The following is a 22,516-nucleotide window of genomic DNA, read 5'->3' on the forward strand; positions in this document are numbered from 1 at the left end:
AAATGTGCATAGCACAGACAGGATGGCAAACCACAAACCCCACTGTTAACTCAAATTGTCTGAAGTCAAAAGAGCGTGGAGGCTTTTATTGAGATTCGCTATTCTGCCTGAAGTAAAATTATGAATTCTTTAGCTGCCAATTGCACTGTTTAAAACCTCAGGGATATTGTTAACTCTGGCTGAGCTCACCAAAGCATACCGAGGATAAATGGTTAATTTTGTTAAATGATAATGAGATTTTTGCCTCACTTAATACTCTGCTCATGACCAAAAACAGTTTGGCTGTCCTCATGGGGCATGCCTCCACTTGAAATTAATTTTCTTACAGGAATGTGAGAATTTATGTTCATTGCATCATGAACAAACACACAACAAAGTGGGTCAGTTGAAAGTGCTTTAGACTGAAAAAGAGCCAAGGAGGAAGAACTTCTCAGTGACATCAGAAAGTGGGGTTAAGTGAGGTAAAATTAATGAGACTGAGAGGGCGTACTGTTGCAGAGTGGCCAAAGGGAATTAGGTGGGAGGATTATTATCTACAGCTTGTATTGGTATGTTTCCCAAGTTACTGAGTCACAATCACTGATTGTAATCTTTGTCATTGATGCAGCTGGGTAGCACTGAGTTTTCTTGCAGCAGTTTTGAAATGCTCAGTCAATGGCTCCTCAACAGCGGTTTCTTTCGACTTCAGAGTTTACGTATAACCCTCACTTCTCGACTGAAACCACATGAGTTTCTTGCAACAGGAAACCAAAGCGAATGCCACCCCCCAGCCAGAGAAAGTCAGAAACCACTGATCCAATCATAGTGGTCTCCAAGCAAAGGCGCATTGTATGCCTCACACCTCCCAAAATGGAGGGGAATATAGTCTTCTTCGGATTAAATATTTCCATTAAAGCAAGCTGAAACCGCAGAGCAAGATGCTAGATAAGACTTCTTTTTTAATTGGAGCCAGTTCTATGTACAGGGAATGAGAGAACATTTCAAATTGCCCACCTTATCTGAGAAGAGGGTTGAGTCCAAGACTTCTGGCTCAGGGTGATAATCAATTGCTAATTAAAAGCTTCACTCGGCAGTCAGCATGAAGAAGGCTGTTTCTAACTTTGGCCAACTACAAAACTATGTCATCGCTCCTGGGAATCCTGTTCAGTGGAAAGTGTCTGGCTGGACATATCAGGCTTTTTACTAACCTTGCACTGTAATAATCAAAGAAGCTTTGCGGGTCCAAAATACATTTATTTCCCCTTCGATACATAAACCCCTAATCGTCTCAGACTTCGAGGTTGAAGAATCACTTTGAAAAAAGTATTTCATTTAGCTATGATAGGCTGAAAGGAGAGGGGAATGTGCAATGTATAAGCAAGGCTTTAATCTGTGTTCTTTAAAATGATGAATCAAATAGGGGAGAAGAACAAAAAGTCTTAGGGACTTTTTTATCAAGGGCTCCCATTCTCAAATGAATGAAGGGACCTTCTCAGAACTGCTTAGGGCCCAGCCTTCTCCCTCAGCATCATCAGGAGGATTGGGTATGTAAGGACATGCAGATGTTTCAGACCACTAACTGACTGACTGTATACACAAATGAGAAGTATGTCTGTGTGTTACAATGACAAAAAATACGCTGTGGAGGATGTACTGTACAACATGATAAATGCATAATCTAATGAAGTAGTGATGGCTTGAAATATGATTTCCACTGATCTCAGTCACAACCAACTGGGCATAGATGTCAGTTAAATGTCTAGTTTTGATTTACATTTGGTTGAGTTGTCACTAATGTGAATTCAATGTGAAATCAACAAACAAATTCACCATGTTATTGAATTTAGGTTTAAAGTTGGGTGAACAAAACACAATGCCCTTATGTTGATGACGTTTTGCAAATCCAATCAGTTTTCCACGTTGATTTAATGTCATCACATTGAAAAGACGTGGAAACAACATTGATTCAACCAGTTTTTGCCCACTAGGAAGCCACAGGGAATAAAAGACTGTGGCTTCAATTGGATCATGGCTCTGGACATCACGGCTGCATATGTGATCTCGTTTTAGACAGCTCTCTGGGATTACCTTGACCATCTGATGCTGAGAGGTTAGAATTCAACCCCGAGAAACATCTCATCTGCCGTTTTACTGCCGGTCAGGTGACACTTTTCAAAGCAACCAATGACGGTGGACACTGACATGTTGACATGAAAGTCATCAGGAAAATGTGTGACTTATTCCACAGATGTTACCCAAGATACTGTGCAAACACTTTTCCCTGGAACTGTTTCTTGACCAACTTTTCTTTGTCAGGTCAAGATTTACTTTATGGAGATTATCTAGTGGGGTGATAAATGATTTCAATACCTTTTCATTGACGACTTAATCTGAACAAGAATATGCCCAACAGGCTACATTTTTCTGGATTACTTGTTGATTGCTTTTAAGAATATTGTAACTTTAAAATGTGTTCAAATTAAAATATATAAGCATGAAAAAGATTTTAAAACACATTTTGACTTGTGTGTGTTTGCTTTGAGGTTGGATTTCCTTTCTGTGTTACGAATCCTCCAAATGTGGGGTATTTGCTTCTTGCATTCCACTTCTGTATTCATTTTAATTGAGAATTAAATATTTAAAACACTCATTCCATGTAGTAAAATAATCTGAATGTTAACATTTAGTCTAGTTATTCATTGTAGGTTTATGGAGTATATTTTCCATTCCCAAATGCATTTGAACTTTCTAAACTGAGCCCCTCTAGTTTTTGTATCTGGGCCAATATCCTGTCTCTTAGGCTTGTCACACCTCTTTGTGCATACTTAATTATTGTCATCGAAACAGCTTGAAATATCTGCATTGTCACGTCACAGCAGGCAAGATGGCAAAGTCTACAGGGTATTAAACTACTTCTATGACGCCACACTGTGTGGCCCGCATGCAATTTAGAGAAACCACAAATCTTTGCAGCCCATTTGAAAGTGCTCTAAAGATTCTAGCAGTGTCTAACAGTTCCTGTGATTTTGCTAAAGTGTAATTTAGCTCCAAGTGTTTTTCAATAGTCTCCCTCAACACTGGGCTACTTCAGTCCCTTCACAAGTGTCTTACTGTTCATTTCTCTCACACTTGTGGTTTGTATAATGATCATTTGCAAGGCAATCAGAGCCCCATGTTCTGTGGAATCCGGAGCATTTGGCCCAGAGTCAAAATAAGCACTGTGTACACAAAGACACTGCAGCTCCACTGTTCTCCCTTGAATTTCCTGCGACTACAAGGACACTGTACCGCTTATTTCACTCCAAATCCCTGTCATCCATGGCTATTCATAATCACCAGCGTTTTTCCCTAAACAGGAATAGCATCAGACCTTCCATTTCCTACTGTGGCTACTCCTACCCCTGTTTAGCAAGCGGGAGGTCCAGGAGCCCCTGGGACTGTGCTTGTGATGATGCACTGGTTGTAAAGCAAACCACCAGACAGTGTTTACCGGCACTGACAAAAACACTTGAAGGGCACTTCAGATTTGGAAAAAAGTACAATGTTGTGTGAACTTCTCGAGCTGAAAATGTACTGATGTGGCAGTTTCTGTGAAGACACAAAAACTGGATATACAATAAAAATGTATGTGAACCTAGTAGAGGTCGACCGATTATGATTTTTCAACGCCGATACCGATATCAATTATTGGAGGACCAAAAAAGCCGATACCGATTAATCGGCCGTTTTTTTAGTTGTTATTTGTAATAATGACAATTACAACAATACTGAATGAACACTTATTTTAACTTAATATAATACATCAATAAAATCAATTTAGCCTCAAATAAATAATGAAACATGTTCAATTTGGTTTAAATAATGCAAAAACAAAGTGTTGGAGAAGAAAGTAAAAGTGCAATATGTGCCATGTAAGAAAGCTAACGTTTAAGTTCTTTGCTCAGAACATGAGAACATATGAAAGCTGGTGGTTCCTTTTAACATGAGTCTTCAATATTCCCAGGTAAGAAGTTTTAGGTTGTAGTTATTATAGGAATTATAGGACTATTTCTCTCTATACCATTTGTATTTCATTAACCTTTGACTATTGGATGTTCTTATAGGCACCTTAGTATTGCCAGTGTAACAGTATAGCTTCCTTCCCTCTCCTCGCCCCTACCTGGGCTCGAACCAGGAACACATCGACAACAGCCACCCTCGAAGCAGCGTTACCCATGCAGAGCAAGGGGAACAACTACTCCAAGTCTCAGAGCTAGTGACGTTTGAAACGCTATTAGCGCGCACCCCGCTAACTAGCTAGCCATTTCACATCGGTTACACCAGCCTAATCTCGGGAGTTGATAGGCTTGAAGTCATAAACAGCGCAATAGCTGCTGGCAAACGCACAAAAGTGCTGTTTGAATGAATGCTTACGAGCCTGCTGCTGCCTACCATCGCTCAGTCAGACTGCTCTATCAAATCATAGACTTAATTATAATATAATAACACACAGAAATACGAGCCTTTGGTCATTAAAATGGTCGAATCCGTAAACTATCATTTCGAAAACAAAACGTTTATTCTTGCAGTGAAATACGGAACCGTTCCGTATTTTATCTAACGGATGGCATCCCTAAGTCTAATAAATTCCTGTTAGCAGGCAATATTAACTAAATATGCAGGTTTAAAAATATATACTTGTGTATTGATTTTAAAGAAAGGCATTGATGTTTATAGTTAGGTACATTGGTGCAACGACAGTGCTTTTTTCGCAAATGCGCTTGTTAAATCATCACCGTTTGTCGAAGTAGGTGCATCGATTATATGCAACGCAGGACACGCTAGATAAACTAGTAATATCATCAACCATGTGTAGTTAACTAGTGATTATGTTAAGATTGATTGTTTTTTATAAGATAAGTTTAATGCTAGCTAGCAACTTACCTTGGCTTCTTGCTGCCCTCGCGTAACAGGTAGTCAGCCTGCCACACAGGCTCCTCGTGGAGTGCAATGTAAGGCAGGTGGTTAGAGCGTTGGACTAGTAACCGGAAGATTGCAAAAACGAATCCCTGAGCTGACAAGGTAAAATCTGTTGTTCTGCCCCTGAACAAGGCAGTTAACCCACCGTTCCTAGGCCGTCATTGAAAATAAGAATGTGTTCTTAACTGACTTGCCTAGTTAAATAAAGGTGTAAAAAAATGTTTTTAAATAATCGGCAAATCGGTGTCCAAAAATACCGATTACCGATTGTTATGAAAACTTGAAATCGGCCCTAATTAATCGGCCATTCCGATTAATTGGTCGACCTCTAGAACCTAGTATAAAATATAATTGTTTGACATTTGATATTGGGAAATATATTATACAAACATGATGAATGTGTTATGAATTAATATGCCAGCGTGAGGATACTGGCTCATTTTCCATCAAGTCTGTACAATCTGCAAGAATTTACCAGCTAGATTTGTCTTGGGGGAAAAGGGCTTGAGTGTTGCTCTGCTCCTTCACTGCCATTTGTGGTAAGCTGAGGTGCTCAGGGACTGAGTGTCTTCAACTGGAGCAGTTACAGTGTCCAGATGACTGTAATTTAATTTTCCCAGTTAGTGCTTACTACCCATGTCAAATCCCATGGAGCCAGTAGAGGATAGCAATTATGCCAGTCAGGAGGCTGAGAACATTCTCTAGAGGGAGCTAGCCAGTAGCTAGTGAGAGGTGGGCTATATACACAAGCGTCCATTGTTGTGCCATTATTGTGCCATTAATGACCCTTTCATAGCGGTTGCACTTGGAGACCCCAAAGTGTTAATGAATTGTCAGCGCTGCTCACCAGTGGATCGTGGTTGTGGAGCCAGCCCCTACAATAAGTTCAACTACCACTACCACATGCTCACATGTCAGCCAACCATGCATATGTGGGCTTTATTAAACTAACAATGACAACTGCAGGAAAAACAATGGGAGGGGGGCATACCCAGACACCCTACTGATGTTTAGTTACACAAACTGTAAATGAGAATTGTGTGTGAATGTCTCAACTAATCTACAGTATCATATTGCCTAGCTTATTACTGGCATGTAACACTTTATAAATGTATGTTCAATCAAATGTCTTGGTCAAGTCGAATGCATCTGCTACTACAACCATTACTGAAATCCCTAACATGCCTCTAGCTAAGTAATTCTGATCCAGTCCCTTGGGAGCATTCCATGGCCTCTCTCAGTGAGATGCAACCACTTTGGAAACATCTCTCTAATTCAGGCAGGTTTCAAATGTCATGTCTTGATCTGAATTGGACACATGCGCATCCAGTCCCAAATGAATAACGATTTTCTCTCTGTCCAAGAATGAATGCCACACCTGATGAGTTCAAGCAGAGGGCTATGTACCATGAATCACAATTTTTTGAACTGTGCAAGACAAATAGAACAAGAACAAACTGCCCTAGTAATTTAACATTACATTTAGGAATATATGTTCTAGTGAGGAATAAGACAGAAAGACAGAATGAGGTGCATTTGCATTTAAATGTGCATGTGTGCGGGACAGAGAGACCGATTATATGTTTTCAAAGGAACATTTTAGTGCCTTTATAGCATTTTGAATAGGTTGATCCTGCTGCTCACTGAACATGTCCTGTACGGCAAGCAGGAATTCCCTGTTCAGGTCGATTGGTATGGAAAAACATTCTGTAAAAAACGAATGGAATGTGAACAATGTCAATTGTACATACTATTTACATTCACGTAAACTCTATCGGATTGAAGGATAACGTGAGGGGAAACATTAAAGGCTTTTCCCATTGGAAGCCACGCACAATAATATAGTGTCATAGGAGGATAATAAAGCAGCTCATGCATTGCCTATAGCCTACATGATGTGCCATACGATGAGGCATCAAAGCAATTATTTCGCGCTCTATAGAAATCAGCAGAGAACATAATGTTGAGACCTATTTGAGTTTGAATGTAGCCTAATAGTCTGGAAAATGTAATATCAACCACATGTAACTGAGAGATACATTTAGCAAAACTGTGGTTTTATTCGATAGTTATCACATTGTAAAACCAAATACCTTCTCATTGAGTCGGACGATCTGGTCCATTTTTTCTTCATCTTGTAAAAGCTCCTGCAATTCACTGGTGTTCAGAGCCCTGTACCCATCTGGGATAGAGTTCGTGTCCTTAAAATGGGACATTGTATTCATTCACAAGCAGTTCAGACGACTTCGTTTGTAAACCCATTTGGTTCCATGTCGTTCGCAGTGAATAGCACAGCCGCACGCGCGTGTAGTGTTGAAGCAGACCGCGTAGCGAGAACGGAACGTTTCTGTTGGCGGAGACAATACAAGATGCAGGGACACATACATACCACGTTTGCAGCTAATATGTAATGCCACTGACAACCACAGGTAGGCATGGTCGTTTATAAGCAAAGGTTATAAACAGTAATAAACCTCTACCACAATTTTGTTTGGCAGTATTTTATTATTGCCTACTGAAGTCCTGTATTTCCTAAATACCCCAAAATGTTGTTACATAGCATCATTTTGTAGCAACTATGCTGTTACTATGTATCAACTCTTGAGGTAACTTTCGTTTCAATGTCAGTGGTTGTAAAAACTCAAATTCCCTTTTTTTTTTTTTTTTTTTTACATATTCAGCTTGCCTTTGGATCTGATTGGATTATTGAATTGAATGAATCCTGAAGCTCGTTTTCATTGGCAGGATTCTAAAATCGTAATTTTCAGACGACAGGAAAAATGGCGGCGTTTGCTGCAGAGCGATGGCGAAGCGAGCTACCAAGTCATGATATTTTTTATAAATTACGAGAGGAACTCGATTTGGAACCCAAAGCGAATTGCAGAAGAACTGCAAAGAGTCTTACATTTTGCCTCAATGGTGACATATTCTTGTGGGATGACGCAGACAGTGTTTTTTACACGACAAACCTGAGGGAGCTCAATTCAGAGGACAGCTTTGAGAGTGTGAAATACCAGGTGAGTAACGTTAAATTACTAGATAACGTCTTTAAAGGTTGGTTGTTAATCTAGCTAGCTACTTTCTGACAAGTTTTTTTAAACGAATTATATTAGATAGAATAGTCTCTGCAGTGTAATTACAGTCAGTTGCCACTCCCATTAATTCCTGGCACAATATGCAATCACTTTCACGTTGGCCTTGCCTGAACCCAATGTTTCCTAGAATTTTTTTCCAGCAGCGCTGGCTAAATTAGCAGAATGCGTTTAGAATTGCAATTCTACATATTTTGTCATGGAGATTAGATTTTTTTAAAGTAACTGTCCAGTGAAAATCTAACTTTTGAAAGTTCATATTCTGTTAACTCCTACCCAAATAATGTTGTTGACTCGTCCTGTATTCGTATTTGTGGCCAAAGCATAAATAGGGAAAAACGACTTAAACTCCACCTCAAACTATAAAATGCTTGCCATTTATTCATAGAGTATGATGCCTTACTCCTAAAGAGGATGAGCTAGCCAATCAGCGGTCTAAAAGAGGATGAACTGGCTAATCAGTGGTCTACTCATATTCATATTTTTTCAGCCACACCGTTCGGTTGTTGGGGTACGCCCACTTCATTCCAACACTGCTTTAACCTGAAAGCTGAAAGCTGCTTTAAACGTTAGCTTTCGTACATTGCACATATTGCACTTTTACTTTCTCTCCAACACTTTGTTTTTGCATTATTTAAACCAAATTGAACATGTTTCGTTATTTATTTGAGGCTAAATTGATTTTATTGATGTATTATATTAAGTTAAAATAAGTGTTCATTCAGTATTGTTGTAATTGTCATTATTACAAATAAAAATGTAAAATCGGCCGATTAATCGGTATCGGCTTTTTTGGTCCTCCAATAATCGGTATCGCCGTTGAAAAATCATAATCAGTCGACCTCTACTAAGGATTGTTTCTGGACAAGGCCACTGACTTAATCAACTTCTAATCAATGTTAGCATCTACACTGAGTGTACAAAACATTAGGAACACCTTCCCAATATTGAATTGCACCCCTTTTTGCCCTCAGAACAGCTTCAATTCATCGGGGCATGGACTCTACAAGGTGTCGAAAGCTTTCTTCAGAGATGCTGGCCCATGTTGACTCCAGTGCTTCCCACAGTTGTGAAGTTGGCTGGATGTCTTTTGGGTGGTGGACCATTCTTGATAAACTGTTGAGCAGGAAAAACCCAGCAGTGTTGCAGTTCTTGACACACTCAAACTGGTGCGCCTGGCACCTACTACCATACCTTGTTCAAAGGCACTTAAATATTTTGTCTTGCCCATTCACACTCTGAATGGCACACATACACAATCCATGTCTCAAGACTTTAAAAACCTATGTTTAACCTGTCCCCTCCCCTTCATCTACACTGATTTGAAGTGGATTTAACAGGTGACATCAATAAGGGATCATAGCTTTCACCTGGTCAGTCTGTCATGTTTTGTAGTCAGTGTATTTTTTTTATATATTTTTTTCTCAGACTCTGTTGTGCATCAAACCACCACGGTCCGAAGTATGCCAGGTGTTGCTGAGCCCAACAAAGTGCCATGTCGCACTCATTGGACAACGGGGTGCCACCGTTCTAGAATTACCACAGCGGTGGGCAAGAGGTCTGAGTTTGAAGGAGGACGGCGCGAAGTTAACCGCAAGTGAGTATGAAACGTTATCCCAATTCCCATTTCTATCATAAATAACTATCTTGACTCAGATTTCCAACAAAGCATATTTTTTTTTATATATCTTGGACCCTTTAGGGATCTGAAGAACACTCTGCAGGGTCCCTACTTGAACAGTTAGGAAGCACCTGTATCATAGAGAAAAATAAACTAGAACAGAATCGTGTCATGGGCTGGAACTAAGTGGCCCATATAGCCTACTGTAAGGAAGTATCCCCATTCCACACTTATTGTCTTGAGTTCAAAGAAAATCCCATATTTTGGTTCATATCAAATAACATTCTTACACCACTCTAAATCCTGTGTTGACTCTATTCCATGGGGTGGATTAATAAAGGATTCTCTGCTCAGTGAAACGTGGTTTACCCTCTACCAGGACTATTCCTGTAGCTGAGCGATTCTTTACTAGTTCAGCCTCAGTGACCCTGCGGCAGGCTGCCTGGTTCCCCAGTGAGACGGAGGAGCCCCACCTAGTGCTGCTGACCTCTGACAACACCATCAGGTGAACATGCACAACGCCGTTTATAAAGCACTAATATATTTTTGTCTCATCAATCAATGGGTTTGTTAGCTATTGTGCCCCACTGTGATCTGCACCACCAGCTCCTACGAGTGATTTATGTGGCTATTAGTAGTTTTACACTGTATTGGCCGTACAACTGCACTGCATTGACATTGTATTGGTGTGTATAGGTTCTATGGGTTGAAAAAGCCTCAGACTCCAGCTAGAGCGCTATCAGTGTCCCAATCAGAGGAGGACAGCAGTGTACACACTCGAGCGTGAGTTATTTCATCCTCTGAATTGACCAAATCAAAATATAATTGACCTACACCCTGCTATCTGGCTTACTAATGAGATCTGTCGCTCAATTCTCTTTCTCAGGCGCTCCTATGCAGCCTCTCTGGGGGAGATTGCTGTTGCGTTCGACTTTGGACCAGTGGCACGTACCCCTCGACAGCTCACAGGCCAGCGGTCTAAGGAGGGTGTGCTGGTGTACCCTCTCTACATACTCTATGAGAATGGAGAGACCTATCTCAGCTACACTAGCCTCGCACACAGGTAAGGGGTTTAGAGGCAGTGTCTTGATGCACAATTACCTGAGTTCCGAACTTGAAGGCTGCCAAGCCTCTTTCCAGAATGAGCTTTCTCCCGCCAATTCGTGCGCATTCAGTGTTTCATAACTTCATTGTGTGAATTGTTTGACCTTTGATTGTTAGTCTAGCAATTCCCCATTAGATATATCACCAGTAGTACATTTTCCTTTAATCCCCATCATTTCTAATCTACAGTGTTTGTTTGGATTTTGTTAATGCATTCAATATGTTATTATTACAGTTGTTTACTGTTCTCACATTTGCAGAGTGCACAACCTATGCTACACTTGTGAGAAACAAGTTTTGGTTTATTTAATTCCGTTCACGAGTTTTGTCAATTTATTCGTTATTTTGTTTGGCACGATCCTGTCAGTGTTGAGTAAGGGTAAAGCACGTCCTTACTAAGGATAAAACACGTCCTTACTCAACATTGACAGGAGCGCTCCAAACAAAAGACAATGAATAAATTGACAAAACCCGTAAATGGAATGAAATAAACCAAAACTTGTTTCTCGCAAGTGTAGCATAGGTTATGAGATCTGCAAATGTTTCCACTCCGACAATGAGAACATTAAACGACTACATTAATAATATATTGAATGCATTAACAGAATCCAAACAAACATTGTAGATGATCTCCCGGGTGGCGATCTCCCGGGTGGCGCAGTGGTCTAGGGCACTGCATCGCAGTGCTAGCTGCGCCACCAGAGTCTCTGGGTTCGCGCCCAGGCTCTGTCGCAGCCGGCCGCAACCGGGAGGTCCGTGGGGCGACGCACAATTGGCATAGCGTCGTCCGGGTTAGGGAGGGTTTGGCCGGTAGGGATATCCTTGTCTCAGTATGTAAAAATGTAATAAAATGTATGCACTCTACTGTAAGTCGCTCTGGATAAGAGCGTCTGCTAAATGACTAAAATGTAAATGTAAAATGTAATGATAAATTATGGGGATTAATGAAAATGGACTACTGGTGATTACGTATAGAAGTAGGTCTAGGCTAACTGGCCTGTGCGCAAATGTATAAATGTACACATTTGGGGATGGCTGATAGTATATCTGATTGTCTTATCTCACCACCACTAATGAGCTGTGGAGCTTCTCAAATAAATGTTTTCTTCACCTCAAACGGCATGTAAACAAAGTCTGTTTTTACATCCATTGAGAATTACTTTTTGTGTATTTGAAAAATCTTTCCAGCTCTCTCCCTTTCGATAACCACCTAGCCTCGGTGTGAAACAGAAAAATGTCATGCTCTGATCCAGTGCAAATGTCATAAAATACCTGATTTATTCTTATACTGTGCGCACATACAGGTGTGTCTGTCCTGAGCTGGGAAACTCTGAGAGACCAGAATAGTTGAGACAATGTTGCAAGTTTGCTAGCACAAGCTTCAGGCTGGATATAGTTGATATACAGTAGTTGCAGACAGGCGAAGTAGAGAGAGGAATGTGATTGAAAGAACGTGAACAAACTGTCATGCATAGACAATGTGTTTTATAGGATATTTATTTTTTATCAGGACATTTTCTACCTGCAATGTTTTTGTTTGTTGGCTTTATGTAGACTATTTTTACCTAGTTAGCAATGGAAGTTAGGCCTATTCTGCATTTTGTGCTAAGTTATTTTCCTGCCAATAGCTCACGTCGTGCATTTCCATACAGGATTTACCCCAGTGTTTTACCCTAAAGGCTCAGACTTTTCGGTTTCCATCTACATGGGTCTGTCGGTACCCGTGTCTCACTGGGCCATGGCTTCGACGGACCTGCTCTCACTTGGGGCCAAAGAAAGGCCACTGGTACTTTTTATCCTCTGTTTACATAACAATGGCTAACTGTGAATTTTAACACCTTCTCACAGACCATCTGTTTTGATTACACAGAGGTTGTTGATTCTGCTCTTCACAAGTTCTCACTGTCAGCCCTAGCTATGGAAACACATTCTCTAGTTTAACATAAGGGTGTGTACACTAGTGTTAAACTGGCTTTACAGTCAAAAAGCAGCAACGGTGTATGGACAATGTGTCCATTTGGCAGAGGCAGGCGCTCCTGCATTAGATTAATTTAAAACTTTTAGATTTGTATCATTTAGATATAATTTATATTAACCACATGACATTGATTTTGAGATACGAAGACATTCGGTAGAAATGGTAAGATTAATTGTAAATTGGCCCTCCACATGAAAAAAGTTTCTGACCCCTTTTGTAGCCTATTACCGGCAACTTCAGGAGCATAATGACAGAATCTGCGAGGCCAGTAGCAGCGGGAGGAGGGGAGTCGGGAACAGGTTTTTTTCCTTCTGGTTATCTTGATCTTTGGCTCCATCTTGAGTTATTGTCTCTTAATTATTTCATCAAACAGTGCTCTTAAAGCATCAAACGATCTCAGTGCATATAGTTGATTTTATTAAAACACATACAGTGCATTCGGAAAGTACTCAGATCCCTTGACTATTTCCACATTTTGTTACGTTAAAGCCTTATTCTAAAATGGATACAATTATTATTATTTACTTTTTTACCCTCATCAATCTGCACAATACAGAGCAAAAACTGGTTAAGAATTTTGTGACATTTTTATAAAATAAACTATCACATTTACATAAGTATTCAGACCTTTTACTCAGTACTTTGTTGAAGCCCCTTTGGCAGTGATTACAGTCTCGAGTCTTGGGTATCACGCTACAAGCGTGGCACACCTATATTTGGGGAGTTTCTCCCATTCTTCTCTGCAGATCCTCTCAAGCTCTGTCAGGTTGGATGGGGAGCGTTGCTGCACATCTATTTGCAGGTCTTCGATAGGGTTCAAGACCGGGCTCTGGCTGGGCCACTCAGAGACTTGTCCCGAAGTCACTCCTGCTTTGTCTTGGCTGTGTGCTTAGGGTTGTTGTCCTGTTGGAAGGTGAACGTTCACCTCAGTCTGAGGTCCTGAGCACTCTGGAGCAGGTTTTCATCAAGGATCTCTCTGTACTTTGCACCGTTCTTTTCCTCAATCCTGACTAGTCTCCCAGTCCCTGCCGTTTGGAAAAACATCCCCACAGCATGATGCTGCCACCACAGTGCTTCACTGTAGGGATGGTGCCAGGTTTCCTCCAGATGTGACGCTTGGCATTCAGGCCAAAGAGTTCAATCTTGGTTTCATCAGACCAGAGAGTCTTGTTATCATGGTCTTAGAGTCCTTTAGGTGCCTTTTGGCAAACTCCAAGCGGGCTGTCATGTGCCTTTTACTGGGGAGTGGCTTCCGTCTGGTCACTCTACCATAAAGGCCTGATTGGTGGAGTGCTACAGAGAAGGTTGTCCTTCTGGATGGTTCTCCCATCTCCACAGAGGAACTCTGGAGCTCTGTCAGAGTGACCATTGGGTTCTTGGTCACCTCCCTGACCTAAGCCCTGCTCCCCCCAAGCTCTAGGAAGAGTCTTGGTGGTTTCAAACTTCTTCCATTTAAAAATGATGGAGGCTGTGTTCTTGGGGACCTTCAATGATGCGGACATTTTTTGGTACCCTTCCCCAGATATGTGCCTCAACACAATCCAGTCTTGGAGCTCTACGGACAATTCCTTTGACATTATGGCTTGGTTTTTGTTCTGTGGGACCTTATTTAGACAGGTGTGTGCCTTTCCAAATCATGTCCATTCAATTGAATTGACCACAGGTGGACTCCAATCAAGTTGTAGAAACATCAAGGATGATCAATAGAAACAGGATGCACCTGAGCTCAATTTCGAGTCTCATAGCAAAGGGTCTGAATACTTATGTAAATAAGCTATTTCAGTTTTTTTATATATATATATATATATATATATATATATATATACGTTTGCAAAAATTTCTAAACCTGTTTTCACTTTGTCGTTATTGGGTATAAATTGATAAAAATGTATCATGTTTAATCGGTTTTAGAGTAAGGCTGTAAAGTAACAAAATGTGGGAAAAGTCAAGGGGTCTGAATACTTTCCGAATGCACTGTATGTATGGAGATATGCACGTTTAAAAATTTCGAACAATCAATTGGTTGAAAGAACAGATGACTCGGTTGACCAAGATTTGTATGAGGCTGGGAAAGCCAGAGTCGGCTTCCAGTTAGTTGTGTTCTCTGGCTTGGTCTGATTGAATTCCAATGAATAAAACACGGTGGGGCTTTATGGTGGGCTTATTCAGTCGACCTTATAAATATATACTGAACAAAAATATAAACGCAACATGCAACAATTTCAACGATTTTACTGAATTACAGGGCTTATTCAGTCGACCTTATAAATATATACTGAACAAAAATATAAACGCAACATGCAACAATTTCAACGATTTTACTGAATTACAGTTCATATATGGAAATCAGTCAATTTAAATAAATGAATTAGGCCCTATTCTATGGATTTCAACATGACTGGGCAGGGGCGCAGCCATGGTTGGGCCTGGGAGGGCATAGGCCCACCCACTTGGGAGCCAGGCTCAGCCAATCAGAATTAGTTTTTCCTCACAAAAGAGCTTTATTACAGACATAAATACTCCTCAGTTTCATCAGCTGTTCAGGTGGCTGTTCCCAGACGATCCGGCAGGTGAAGAAGCCGGATGTGGAGGTCCTGGGAGGGCGTGGTTACACGTGGTCTGCGGTTGTGAGGCCGTTTGGACGTACTGCTAAATTCTCTAAAACGAAGCTGGAGGCGGCTTATGATAGAGAAATTCACATTAAATTATCTGGCAACAGCTCTGGTGGACATTCCTGCAGTGAGCATGCCAATTGCACGCTCCCTCAACTTGAGACAGCTGTGGCATTGTGTTGTGACAAAACTGCACATTTTAGTGGCTTTTTATTGTCCCCAGCACAAGGTGCAACTGTGTAATGATCATGCTGTTTAATCAGTTTCTTGATATGCCACACCTGTCAGGTGGAGGGATTATAAAGGAGAAATGCTCATTAACAGGGATGTAAACAAATTTGTGCACATTTGAGAGAAATACGCCTTTTGTGCGGATGGGAGATTTTATATGTTGCGTTTATATTTTTGTTCAGTATATTATGCTACTGTTTGAGGAAAATGTAATAAAATATCATCCATAATAGGAATCTCATTTGAATCTCATTCCTAGACCCTATTTTTCTGTCTTTCAGTTCGGGTAGCCTCAGTAAGCCCAGTGGGCCCTTACCCATGTACCCCGCGGCAGAGGATAACTATGGTTACGACGCCTGTGCCGTGCTCTGCCTGCCCTGCGTGCCCAACATCCTGGTCATCGCCACAGAAACGGGCACACTGTATCACTGCGTGGTGCTGGAAGCAGAGGAGGAAACAGGAGTAAGTACTGTACTAGACTGCAACGTTACAGAATATTTAGATAGAAATGTTCTGTGATAAACAGATGATTGTCTATCCAGTAGAACAGGGAATCGTGTTGGCTCTATTCGTTACATATATCTGTACAATTCTGAACATTTCACCTCACGCTATGTCCATGGAGGAATTTTCTTCTCTGTGTGTGATTGACAGGCAGTGGAGAGGTGGATGCGGGGCTCGGAGGTGGTGCCCTCTCTCTATGTGTTTGAGTGTGTGGAGCTGGAGCTCACCCTCAAACTGGCCGCTGGGGAGGAGGAGCCTCCTGTGGAGTCTGACTTCACCTGCCCAATCAGACTGCACAGAGGTGAGTGAGTCATGCTGATTGGTTGATATAGTTGAATGCTAAAATGGGATCCATTGATGCTTCTCACCAGGTCTCGATGTCTCAAAGTCCACACCCCATCATCATGTTTGTCAAATGTACTTTGAATGTGATTTTTTTTCTTCTGTGGTATTCTTTATGTTTCATTGAAACTTGCTTCATGCCCTATTGCAGACCCACTGTGCCAGCACAGATACCACTGCACGCATGAGGCAGGAGTGCACAGTGTAGGCCTCACTTGGTTCAACAAACTGCACAAGTTCCTCCAGTCAGGTGAGGCCTTCATGTCCAGATGGGGTGTCAATTCAATTGCGTTGTTTACCACATAAATCGGAGGTGGTTAGTGCATGTTAGTGCATTAATTTGCCTGATGTGCCATAATGCTCTTTCCACAGATGAGGAGGACAAGGATAGTCTTCAGGAGCTGGCTGCTGAACACCGCTGCATCGTAGAGCACATCCTCTGTACCAGGCCTCTTAGTAGCAGGTAGCACTACAACTATCAAGGCACCAGATATTAATATGACGTCATTGAATAGATTGAGATTCTGCTTGGCACCCCTTAGTCATAAGTACCAACTTGGGACTGTTGTCATAGATTGTCAACGTGGCAGTAAATGTTGTTTGCTCGTGTATTTAAAAATAAAATGTAAAAAACATCTCTCTCTCACTCTTTGGCCACAGTTTGTCAGCTCCAGTACTGGGCTTCTGAATTGTGTCTGACCTGTCTTTGGGTGCCACCATGATCTGCATTACCAGCACCTACGAGTGTCTACTGCTGACTCTCCTGTACGGTTCAGTATGGTGTTTTGGTCAATTACATTTTTGATAGTCAATTCTGGAATGATAATGGCCTATTCTTTTTTATTTCATTATATATTGGTAGGGTTGCAAAGGGTCGGGAACTTTCCGCAAAATTCCGGAAGTTTTCCATGGGAAGTTAAGCCTGGAATTTTTGCTTAAATTCATCAAAAAAGTTAGCTTATAACAGTTAACCTTTTTTTGTGGGATACACATAAGGCAATTCTAGGTCTTGTGGCATATTTTGGTTAAACTATCCCCAATTCAATGGAATTGCAACCCTCTGCATGTACAGTGCATTTTTCCATCACATGTGCAGTGCACTCTTCTATCCCATGTACAGCTGATTCTCAAGATCTTGCACACTAATGAGATGCTATTGAGCCCACACTACTACACTGTCTGAACCAAGGATTACATGCTTTCTGGGAAGTTTTGATTACAATACTGGGTGGGGTGAGTATATTTTATATGACATACGTGTTTTTTTTATTAACTAGTAAATAGTAACCTACAGCAAAGTGTGTTTAAATCATTTCTACTCAACAATTTCTGCTAGTTAGTTTTTGCTACCATGTGGTTTTAGCTTGCTTGAGCCTGCTAACTGAGGAGTGTTAATTCACCTGTTTCCATACATGTTTCATTTAAAAACATTTATCTTACAAAAGAGTTGTTTAATCTAACTACTTAACTATCTATCTGTACACAACAAGGTTGGAAAGTGACAGTGAAGATGAGGCCTCAGAGTCTGATGTTCAAGAGGTGGACATTGAGGATGTCCAGGGAGAAGACATTGAAGCCTGAGAGGAAGATAACCAAAGCTTTTGTTTCTAGACTATAATTTTACAGATGTATGTTAAAAATGTTTTTGGGAGATGCGATGGATTATTCAATATTCCCTTTTGTTCAATGAAATCATCCCATGTGAAGAGTCAACTCATTTAATTAAAGTTCAATTCATAACTAAATCTTCTTCTGTTTTTCTATTGGAAGGATTTAATCATTTGTAATTATGTCTACTTATGATAAGGTAAAAGGTTTGTTTCTGTCCATATGATATGGTAAATATATCCAATGCAAAAAACATCTACGTTTAAATGGTATTAATATTAATTTGCATATATTCCCGTTAACTCCCACAGAAAGTTTCCACCTCTGAATATTCCCCAAAATGTGCAACCCTATATAGGGAGCATTATCAGTCAAAAACATTTAAAAAATATATAGATAGGAAAGTGTGTCACAGGCTGATGGTGCATGTCTATGTGTGTCCTAGCAGTTCCATCCGGCCTCCCTCTCCTCCCCTGCTGTGTTCCTACCCAGGGGTAGGCTCAGCTAGCTCTCCTCTGCATGGATTGCACAACGACTACTTTGAGCAGCACATTCGAAACATCCTGGCCCGAAGCTCCACCAATCCTCTCATGCTGAGGTAACACACTCACCACAGTACATTGAAAACACCCCTGTAGGATGATCTTGGATTTGTACAGATGCTTATTTTGACTCCATAGCAACATGCTTTGGCATCATGCTGAGCCATTTTGACATGTAGTATCCTCCCTTGTGGCTGTTTTTGGAAAGACAATTTATTCTCAATGAACTGCCTTATAACGGTTAAATCAAATTTTACCGAATGCCCAGCTTCCGCTATAAACAAAAAGACCACTATTATGCTTGGTTTATTGTGTGGACTCAGTCGTGTTGTCCTGTGCTTTTAGGGCAGGGGACAAGGACACATCGTCCCCTCCTCCAGAGTGTCTCCAGCTGCTGAGCAGAGCCACCCAGGTGTTCAGAGAGGAGTACATCCTCAAACAGGATAAGGCCCGCGAGGAGATGCAGAGAAGGTAAATGTCACTCATTAACAGATAAATACACACATATTTAATCAACAACACACATGATCACTTGTAGTTGTAGTTCTGATACATACACTCACTCACACACAGGCCGTGTACAAAATCTTTCTTGCTTACTTTTTACTAAAACTCAATACTGTGTACTAATATTATTACATACTATTTATAACGTACTTTGTGTAAAAACGTATGCAGTAAGCAACACATATCAACATACTACTCATCCATACTGAGAAGGCGTCATCTAAATCTCAATCGTGTTTGTTCCCCGCCTATCGTACATTTTTGTAGAGCGCTTCCCCTATTCTAATTATCAGCTGTGTCAAACACACGTGAATGTGAAAAGACTATTCTCTTCCTCAATGTGTTCAGCGAATTCAACTTGATGAAAAGTATGCTGAGTATGACATCCTGACATTTAAAGCATACAAAACGTTCAACATTTCACATACTATAAAACATTTCAGGCATACCCAAAAAAGCATACTATTTAGAACTCAAGTATGGGTAATCGGACACAGCCATGTCAGGAAGCATGTTGTTGATTGGTTTTTCTTATTCAGGGTGAAACTGCTGACAGGACAGAATAACAAACAGCTTGAGGACCTGGCCCTGTGCAGAGAGGAAAGATAAATAGAGTTTCCCAATAAACTTAGTGCTTGATGCCCATAGCTATGCACTCCCAAGGCTTACAGCAACTCAGAATTGTGCTATAACAATGAAAGCACTTAAAATAATAATGAAACATTGTAATACTAATGCATTTCACTTATGCTATGCCTTTTCTATTTACAGAATGAGGTAAAGTGAAAGACAGGGACATGTATTGCATGAAGAATAGGTAGCGGTAGCTGCAGATGTGGGAAAGGCTTCAGACAATGCGTCTTACAGTGCATCAGTTATCAGCAGTGGTAGAAATGTGCTCATGTGTATTTATTATCCTGTTTGCTCCCAGTGTACATATAATATGATTATTCAATGAGGTCACATTCATATGTAATTGAATGTGATGTGACTGATTTGGTTTGACTGGCAGTCTGGGGTTGATAATGCAATTAGAGGCCAAAAAGAACTCTTTGAATTACAGTGATGGAAGTACTGAGGCTTCATGAGCTTTACCATGCATTTCATATACTTTGGAGCTATTCCTCATCTTGTATTTATTTTTCTATCAATAGGAAAAGCCTGCGAGAGTCTGCAGAGCGTCTGGCTGATAAGTACGAGAATGTCAAGTATCGCCAGGAGGCCACCATGAACAGGTAGCTAGCTACACCCGTCACTCTACGCTCCTCTTTCAAATCTAATCTTCATGGCTTGTTTCAGAAGTCTACATTTGTTTAAACATTTTGTTTTTAAAGTCTTCAAAACAGTCAGACACTCAATCAACATAAGAACTGATTAACTCTCTCTCAAAAAAGCTATCTGCTTCAGAGCTTCTATTACATCAACTATTCTAGGGTGAAGCAGGTTCTGGGCAGTCTGCGTAGTCAGCTGCCTGTTCTGTCTGACAGTGAGAAAGACATGAAGAAAGAGCTCCAGACTATCAACGACCAGCTGCGTCACCTGGGCAACGGCATCAAACAGGTGAGCTGCCCTCTTGGGGTCGCCGTCATCCTCATGGAGCCTCGTACTGGTTCACAGTAATAACTGGGCTAGTGTCTTATCTTCTCCCAGGTAAATATGAAGAAGGAGTACCAGAAGAAACAGATGGACAAAGGGGTGTCTCCAGCCAGGGTGTCGCCCTCAACGCGCACCAGAGGAAGTGTGTCCAGGAGGTTATAAAAGAACAGTGAGTATGAGCAGCTCTTCCCTGGGTGTTATGCCAGCCTGCTGGCTGTATGATACCCATTGACCTGTTTTGTTTGGAGATGGTCCCACATTTTTTACATTGTCCCTACTGTTTAATGTTGGTCCTCAGTCTTGTTTAATATGATCTAGCAGTGTGGTTTCCCTCTCTCTTCCAGGGGAGAGCACATAGGAGAAATTATGAAACAGATCAAGGACATCAAGAACCATTTCAGTTTCTGAGACTGTTAAAGGAGCCATCCTTCATATACAGCTATCCCACTGCTTTCCAAACAACCAAAATAATAATGAAGCGCTATTGTGAATACTTAGTCAACGCTTGATAAAATAGTCTGTCTCATGACATGTCAACTCATTGACTCATAAGGCATTGTCAGCCATGTCAGATTTTTGGAACCAGTCATTGAAATGGGAAAATGTTGTATACATGAGTCTTCATAAGGTTTTATACAGACAAATACACATTAATGGTATCTGGAGAATGAAAGTAATGCATGTACAGTACTACCTATTTTTCAAATGTGTTTATTTTAACTCCGCATGAACAGTTAGCCCCACATACTGGTCTGGGTAGAGATCTTTTCTTCAGCTTCACCAATAGGCACTTACCTCAGTTTCTCATATTGCATGACTTGCTCCCGTCTGTGATTTACAGGGCTGTCACCTTGGAGGGGAGTTGGTCTCATGGTTCAAGTGTGACAGCAGTTTTTAATCTCCACACATTCTTTGATGCATTGAGTTTATATCAACTGTAGCAAACTCTACTCATGATCTTTTAAAACTGGGGCTACACAATTAAAATATTTAAATATTTTGGGGTATTTTTTGCAACAATACCATCGTGGATACCATTGTCTCTGCGTCCAGTATGAAGAAAGTTTGAGGTAGTTTCACGAGCCAATGCTAATTAACGTTAGCGCAATGACATCGACAGCATGCCAGCTGTTCCTGTTCAGACTGGGGAAGTAGGTAAATGGCTTCATTGCCAAAATCAGGGAAATTAGTCATTGGGGCTGTTTTTTTTCTGGTAGTGGTAATTTTCAGGTTGGAAAAAGTGCTTCGGTGTCAACTTAAACAAAAACCAGAAAGCATGCTGAAAATATTTAATCCCATCTGAGAAATAACTCAATTAAATCTTGACAGTCAGGTACCTGGGCAATAAAAGTTGGGAAATGTTTATAAAAATGTAAATTCATTTATTGCAAGTAAAAGTTTTCCATAGCAAACATCTTCAATCCTCAGTTGGAAGAGCTTTCTGAACAAGATGCATTTCGCATTTTAGTCACTAAGTATCTGGAACTCACAGGCTGTGCTGTCCAGTGTTTTTTTATGGGTTCTACTAAGAGCCTTTTACAGGATTGCCCTCCAATGGTCCATTGTGTTTGAGGTACAGTCACACATTCCATAAAGTACAATTTGGTTTATTAGATATATACAGAAATGTACACAGTACTGTATATACATTTGCAAGAGGCCCTAGCAAAAGAGTCAAAGCATGCAAAAATAACTTTTTTGCAAAGATTCCTCCCACCATTATCAGAATGACTGTTCTGCAGGAAACATTACGCCACAGTGAAATCCTAAATTAAAACGTCTTAAATGAAAGCCACTGTCATTTTTCATTGGAATTTCAGTAACTGTAGGAGCGCAAGAAA

General features: G+C 40.7%; 1 protein-coding gene and 1 pseudogene across 1 annotated transcript in view; one reads left to right on the forward strand and one right to left on the reverse strand.

Annotated features, from left to right (window-relative positions):
- Positions 1-7,320, reverse strand: part of LOC120056503 (vacuolar protein sorting-associated protein 37D-like) — a 49,831-nt gene extending 42,511 nt beyond the window's left edge. The window contains exon 1 of the mRNA XM_039004680.1: positions 7,032-7,320. Within this exon, the coding sequence (XP_038860608.1) occupies positions 7,032-7,163 (132 nt within the window). The 5' untranslated portion in view covers positions 7,164-7,320. The remainder of the gene's footprint in view (positions 1-7,031) is intronic.
- A 371-nt stretch (positions 7,321-7,691) lies between these two features.
- Positions 7,692-22,466, forward strand: LOC120057005 (annotated as a pseudogene).
- The last annotated feature ends 50 nt before the right edge of the window (positions 22,467-22,516 follow it).

The sequence above is a fragment of the Salvelinus namaycush genome, chromosome 12, assembly GCF_016432855.1.
Source record: "Salvelinus namaycush isolate Seneca chromosome 12, SaNama_1.0, whole genome shotgun sequence".
NCBI classification, from domain to species: domain Eukaryota; kingdom Metazoa; phylum Chordata; class Actinopteri; order Salmoniformes; family Salmonidae; genus Salvelinus; species Salvelinus namaycush.